Source organism: Orycteropus afer, unplaced genomic scaffold (genome assembly GCF_000298275.1).
Source record: "Orycteropus afer afer isolate SDZICR_OR568_19922 unplaced genomic scaffold, OryAfe1.0 scaffold00544, whole genome shotgun sequence".
Lineage (NCBI taxonomy): Eukaryota > Metazoa > Chordata > Mammalia > Tubulidentata > Orycteropodidae > Orycteropus > Orycteropus afer.
In genome coordinates this window covers 1,248,656-1,256,265 of record NW_006922131.1, presented here as the reverse complement: position 1 = coordinate 1,256,265, position 7,610 = coordinate 1,248,656, and the positions used below count along the sequence as shown (strand labels likewise).

Genomic DNA, 7,610 nt, shown 5'->3' with positions numbered 1-7,610 from the left:
TAGCAAAGTTCAACAAGACAGAAAATAACAAATGCTGGTGAAGATTTGGAGAGACTGGGACTCTCATGCACTGCTGGTGCGACTGTAAAATGACACAACCACTGTGAAAATCAGTAGGGTGATTCCTTAAAAAGTTAGAAATAGAAACACCCTTTGACCCAGCAATCCCATTGCTAGGTATATATCCTAAAGAAATGAGAGGCAGCATATGAATAGTTATATGCCCACCTATGTTCATTACAGTAATATTCACAATAGCAAAGTGATGGAAACATACTAAGTGCCCATCAACTGAGGAAACGATAAACTGTGGCACATAAACACAACAGAATACTATGCAACCCTAAAGAATAATGTAGAATCTGCAAAATACCACATAATGTGTATGAACTTGGAGGACATTATTCTGAGTGAAATAAATCAATCACAAAAGGACAAATATTTATTAGTCTACTATTGTAAAAAGTCAAGGAAAGGTTTATACATAGAAGGAAATTTCTTTGTTAGTTACCAGGGATGGGAGGAGAGAGGAGGGATAATTTCTAGATAGGTTGAAAAAAAAATATATATATACAAATCAAAGATTATTAGTGCTTACCAGGGGTAGGAGGGAAGGGGAAAGGGGAAGCTTTGGCTTGGGAGGCATTGAGTTCATGCTAATAGGTGGTGGAATATTTTTTTTGGAAAAAAAAAAAACCTCAGTGCCGTCGAATCAGATCCAACTCAAAGTGATCCCTCCTTGGGTTTCCGAGGTGGTATCACATACATAGGAAACTGTATGCAGTTTATTCTTATTGTGGCTTTGAATACTAAGAAGCGAATGATAGAAGGTGATGGGACCAGAGTAAAAAAAAAATTATCCACTAAAGATACGAGTTTTTTATGAATGTAAATTCATTAAATATGATAACCTATTTTGCAAACCAAATATACTAATTTATCCAAACATTAAAATACAATTTAATCTTTGCTTTGTAATATTTAATGAACTAGGCAAGATAAGAAAAACAAGTTTAATACTTTTTAAATGCAATAACTGAATTGGGGTCGCTATGAGTCAGATCCGATGACAGTACATAACAACAAAAACTGGAAAAATGATTCCTAGGCTCTGAGGAAAATATATAGTACTAGTTTCTAATATCATGTAACATATTTCAGAGTATAATATGCTACTTTGAATTAGTTAGTAGCTTTCACTCAATCCTAATCATCCTTCCTTGTTCAGAGAAACATTATCCAGATCGTCAGTTTTTTCTTCCTTTCTTTGCCCCTCCTTTCCACTCTTTAACTTTTGACTTATTTTAGGTTCAGTGATCCCTTCATGAGAATAAGCAGAAAAGAGTAAGCATCAGAGTAAGCAGAGAAGGGAAAGAAGCTGAAAATTACAATGCTGACTTTTGTTGATTAGTATTTTATGGTAATTGTGAAAAAGAATTGAAAATTATTGACTAAAGTAAGTTTTTTTTTTTAAATTTCCCATGGTTTTGATATAAACTAGCCCCATTATACATAACTGTAGATAACTAAATGGTTATCCATAGTCAGAAAGTTAATTCCATAGATGAACTATTTTATATTTCTCCATTCTGTCTGCCTGTCTCCAACCCTAACTACTCTGATTCAGTCCTTATCAATACTGCCTGGATGAGAGCAAACTTTTTCCATTGTTTCCTTGTTTCTAGTCTTGGCATCAATGTCCCTCTAATATATTCCCAGTACTAGAATGGTTTATCTAATTGAAATCAGACCAACTGAATCCCCTGTTTATATTTTAATATTTCCTATCACCTACAGGATAAAGGTCAACTAATCTTACCTGTCACTAAAAACATCCTTTCTAATTTGGCTTCTACCTCCTCTCTTTCTGCATCACCTCCTCTCTTTTGCTTCTTAATATTCAAAGCCACAATAATAACAAATTGTATACAGTTGCTCATGTATGTGGTTTCTTGCCTTCATGCCTTTGAAAACTGGTATCTCTGTCTAGAATTTCCGAATCACTCAGGCACTCTGATTCCTTTTCTCAGCCAGCTTATCCTTCAAGACTCAGGTCTATGTGTCACCATCAGGAAACCTTTCCCAACCACTAACTCTCACCACCAAACTAAGCTAATTACCCCCTCTCTTTATAACCATAAAGAGCTCTAGTGGCACAGTGGGTAAGGTATTTGGCTGTTAACCAGAAGGTCATCACTTCAAACCCACCAGCTGCTCCTTGGGAGGAGGATGAGGCAATCTACTTCCATAAAGATTTATAGCCTTGGAAACCAGATGGGGATCACTATGAGTTAGAATCAACTCAGTGATAGTGAGTTTGGTTTGTTTTTTTTTACAGCCGTAAACATTGTACATCACTGTTTTTTCCACTTCATTTTGAAATTAAGTGATTGTTTGTCCTAGCCCTCTAAAACAAATCCTCAAGGAAAAGGGCCAAGTTTTATTTATTTTAAAACCTCAAAGTGTAGCACTGTGCCTGGCACAAGAGCATTTCATATATAAGAAATTGTTACATTATCCATATTAAGGTATATTTTATGAAATTGTAACAGAAGAATGAATATTCATATTTGTAAATCTGCAACTGGCCCAAATTACAGATGCAGTTCATGATCTTTTTTTTTTTTTTTAATTTTTATCGTGATTTGGGTGAAAATTTACAAAGCAAATTCATTTTGCATACAGCAGTTCACGCACATTTTGTTTCATGACATTGACTGCCATTCCCCACAATGTAACTGCTCTCTTCCCACTTCCTCCCCGTAGTTAGTTCATGATCTTTTATTACAAAGAGAGATAGTATAAATTTCTTTTGTCAGGCTTACCATACATTTGATATATATTTGATTTTTAGTTGGTCATTTATTTTTAGCAGTTTGAAGTCATCTGAGAATATTTTTATTACTATTTACAATAGCTTCAGGACAACATTCACTCAATAATTAATTTTTACACTTACTTCTGCTTTGAAGCTCTACTGCAAGTTGTCTTTCAAGGTTTTCTCTAATTTCTCTCTCTCTATAGAGCTCCATTCGCAGTTCCTTCTTTTCTTGCAGAATCTGCTTCTCCTGGATGCGAGCATTATCCAAAGCCACTTTCAGCAGACCCTGTCAGAGTGTAACAAATGATATACAGTTCATCTTATCTGTTTTAATTCTCAAATATAAAATAATTTATGTAGGTGCTAATGTCTTGTATTACATTTATTTTGTTTATAGAAATATTGTTGACCTGAATGTTGGTCAACAGAGTCTCCACAGAGGACAAACTATCAGCAAAAATGAATGGTCCAGGGAATCCCGGAGGCAGTGCCTGGCCAGGAGTCAGTTGGATCTTGTCCAAGGGTGGCTTCATCATTGGAATTTGAACTGGTACCTCTTCTGAAAAAAACAAAATTAAGATCAGAAAGTATACTCATTAACAGTGCAAAATTTTCACTATGTTGCTTTTGCCAGTAATAGGCATTAATAAAGATTTTGTTCCTAATTACTAAATGATGGAAAATTCACAATAAAAAGTAATTCTTGTTCCTTAAATGCCTTTAATTTCTATAAAATAAATGTTATGGTGAAGATCTACTGAAATTGGAACAACATTTACTGCTAAAGTTGCATGAACTTGAAGAAAAATTTAAAAATATATACATTTGGCATTTATATTTGTGAATATTTATAAATTTAGTAAACTACTCACTCCCTGGAAAAGCACACACTCAGTTTTTAATTTTTCCCTTCAAATCTATCTATATTTCATCTACTTATCTCCAAATTTTTAATATATTTGTTGAGGAATGATGTACAGACTACAAATTCATCTGCTTTAAGTGTACAATTAAATTTAGAGTATATCTACAGAGTTATGCAACTATTATCTCAAATCTATTTTAGATCATTTTCATCTCCTTGAAAAGAGTCCTCGTGCCTATTTACAGTTAATCCTCTTTCCCACCGTAGTCCCAGGAAACCACTGATACATTTTCTGTCTCTTAGATTTGCCTTTTCTAGGAATTTCACATAAACAGAATCATATAATACATTGTATTTTTGTGTCTGGATTCTTTTACTTAGCATAATGTTTTTGTAATTTATCTATGCTGTGGTATGCATCAGCAGCCTGTTCCTCTTTATTGCTGTATATTATTACATCATATGGATATACTACATTTTGTTTAACCATTCTCCAGTTGATGGACATGTGGATTGCTTCTAATGATGCTTTTTAAGTAATATTTCTCATCAGAAAAAAAAAATATATAGTGCTTTGGGTGCAAATTTACAGATCAGAATTCATTTTACATTCAACAGTTCATGTACATTTGGGTTCACTTCCTGATTACCATCCCAACCCTAACCCACTCTCCTCCTCTCCCTTCCCTGTGACACCTCCCACCCTGTGCCCATCTTAGTTATGTACTTCTGTCTTTCCAGCTTTACCTCCATGTGAATGCTGCCCCTCTGGTGCCCTATGGCTGATTGTTCCAAGGAGTGTATCTCCATAGAGTAGCTGAGTGCATTGTCCTGGGTTGGGTGTTCTGCATGTAAGTCTTACTACTGTTGAGCTGGGAGCCAGTCCTTGGGAGTGAGTCCTATTCCAGGGCCATAGTCTTGGGGGTCCCACCAGACTCCATCCGACCAGTAATTCTAGTTATTATTGTGTTTTGGAATTTTGTTCCACATTTTTCCTCCCACTCTATCCAGGATCTCCAGTTTTGATCCCTTCCCAAGTATTGGCATTGGTAGCTGGGCACCATCTAGCTCTTCTGGTCCATCATATCCCTGAGCTAATTGTTTCCAAATGTCCTTGATTTTCTTCACTCTTCCTTGCTTCAGATGACAGGAGACCATTAGCTACATCTTGGATTGCCGCTCGAAAGCTTTTAAGACTCCAGTCACTACTCATCAAAGTAGGTTGTAGAACAAGATTTTTATGAATTATGTTGTGCCAATTGAGCCTGGTGTCCCCCAATACTATGGTCCTAAGCTGGCAGGCATGGTGGTTCTCTCTCTCAAGGTGCTTGGCTCTCTCTGAGGTATTACTCCAAATCTGTCTTCTGTTGCTTCTGTAATGATTGTGGTTACTTTGGATCACTAGGAGCCCTGGTGGTGGGTGCCTAAGGCATTTGACTGCTAACCATAAGGCTGGTGGTTCAAACTCACCAGCCACTCCTCAGGAGGAAGGTTGGGCAATCTACTTCTGTAGTGATAATGCCTTGGAAACCCAAAGAGGGGTCGCTATGAGTCGGTCTGACTTGACAGCATATAACAACAACAACAACAGTACCTGTGGCAAGATTATCCTGTGCGAAATCTATAATTGGTCTAGTGTATATTCCTGTTTGCCAACGCTAAGGTGGGTCTGTTGTAGGCAGCATATCAATGAGTCTTCTTTTCTTATCCAATCTGCCACTCTCTTTCTCTTGACTGGTGCATTTAGTCCATTCACATTGAATGTAAATAGTGATGGGTATGAATTTATTGCTGTCCTTCTGTTGTTTTTTGTTGTTTTGTTGGTGTTTTCCTTGGTCCAAATATTTTTCTGTGCTGAGCTCATTTTGTTATCAAGTGTTTCCTCTCTTTTCTTCTTTATTGTTGGGTTTGCACTTACTAAAGCCCATATGTTTTTCTTCTTTCTGGGCTTGCTGATGGGGATTGTTAATTTTCTTTGTGGTTACTCTGAAGTGAATTCTTGTCTCCTTAATTTTGGAACAGTCTGTTCTATAAAGACATTGTCCTGTCTTCCTTTCCATTGGAAATTTTGTAATTAGAACCTTTATTCCCTCTATTTGCTTTGTCGCTCATGTCGTCTGCAGATTGATTCCCTTGTTTCTTTGTGTGTAATGTTTTATGAGGTTATTTTGGGCTTTTTTTTTTTTCTGGTTTGTTTTTTAAGTGTTGATGTCAAGTGTCCAGGTTTTAATTTGTGGTTTTCTGTTGTGGGTTCTCTACTGGAAGGACTCCCTTTAGCATATCTTGTAGGGTTGATCTGGTTTTCACAAAGTTTCTTAATTTCTGTTTGTCTGAGAATGTCTTGATTTCACCCTCATATTTGAGGGACAATTTGGCTGGATATAGAATTCTTGGTTGGAAGTTCTTTTCCTTCAGTGTTTTATATATGTTGTCCCATTGCCTTCTTGCCTGCATGGTTTCTGCTGAGTAATCAGAACTTAGTCTTATGCTTGTCCATTATAGGTGACATTTCCTTTTTACTGAGCTGCATGCAAGATTCCTTCTTTGTCTTTGGTTTTGGAAAGTTTGATTATGATATGTCTTGGTAATTTTTTTTCTCTTGGGATCTATCCTGTGTGGAGTTCGTTGAGCTTATTGGACAGATATCTTTTGTTCATTCATGATACTGGAGAATTTTTATGTCAACAAGTCTTCCACAATTTTCTCAGTGTTTATTTATTTATTTATTGCCTACTCTTGTTCTGGAATTCCAATGAGGTGTATGTTGCTTCATTTCATGTTATCCTATATAACTTTTAGGTTCTCATTTCTCTTAAATCTTTGTTCTGATTTTTCTTCATATAGGCTAGTGTCAAAGGATTTATCTTCTAGTTGGGAAATGCGTTCTTCAACCAGTTCTAGTCTATTCCTTTGTCCTTCCACTGTGTTGTCTAACTATGTAATTTTAGTGTTCATCTTCTGGATTTCTAACTGCTGTTTTTGTATGAGTTCTGATTGTGTATTTATCTTGTTTTTTTGTTCTTGAATGGTTTTCCTGAATTCTTCCAAGATAGTGTCTGTGTTCTCCCTGATTTTGTTTGTGGTTTCCTTGAACTCTTATAGAGTTCTATATACATATCTTCTAAATTCCTTCTCAGATAATTCTATTGCCTGTTCTTCTCCCATGACTGATAATTCTTTAGCCTGTGGTTTTATTTGTATTGCCTTGTCCTGTTTTTTGTTTGTTTGTTTGTTTGTTTGTTTGTTTGTTTGAGGTTCTCTGTTGTTTCCTAGCCATTTTGAAGTTGTTGTCTTTAACTGTTAGTTATGTATTGATTTGTTTCACACTTATTTTATGTTTAAGTATATTTGCAAGTGTGGAGCAGGTGTACATTTTTGAGGTATTAATTCAGATGTACTGGATTTCTCTCCAGTTTTTTGTTGGTGGAATCACTGTTGGGAATGTGGATGTAAATCCCTTCTGCATGAAGAGGATTTAGAGCTGGAACTACCAGGTGTGGTGGCTTAATGTGCTCCCTCTATGGGCTGAGGTAGGGGAGAAGGGGAAAGAAAAAGAAGAAGAAAAAAAGGTGCCAGTAGTGAGTCCCATTTTCCACGTTTGTGCAGTTGCTGCTGGGTCTGAGAGATTGGTTTGAGTCTGCTTAAGATGGCTACTAATGATTACATTTTGTTGTCAATCATAGCCTACAGTGCAAAATTCAAAGAGACTCCAGTGATTGGGGGCCATTGCTTTCCACTTGGGTCAGGAAGTCGCAAAAACCTCATTCCCTGGTGCACTCTGTGGTAAAAAGCTGTTGTAGAAGAGTTGAACCTCAGCCTGCCACGGAGAGCTCACTTCAGGGCCTGCCTACTCACAGCGAGTTTCCTCCTTTCCCCCTGGCCTTTCTGACCTCCTCAGCAGCCCAAACCAAGGAGATTTTTGCT

At 36.7% G+C, this 7,610-nt stretch overlaps 1 protein-coding gene across 1 annotated transcript in view; it reads right to left on the bottom strand.

Moving 5' to 3' along the window:
• Positions 1–7,610, bottom strand: part of DACH2 (dachshund family transcription factor 2) — a gene marked incomplete at its 3' end in the record, with an annotated part of 1,102,952 nt that overhangs the window by 9,723 nt on the left and 1,085,619 nt on the right. Inside the window, exons 9-10 of the mRNA XM_042782975.1 lie at positions 3,232–3,380; positions 2,960–3,107 (exon numbers count right to left, since the gene is read on the bottom strand). Of these exons, the coding sequence (XP_042638909.1) occupies positions 2,960–3,107; positions 3,232–3,380 (297 nt within the window). The remainder of the gene's footprint in view (positions 1–2,959; positions 3,108–3,231; positions 3,381–7,610) is intronic.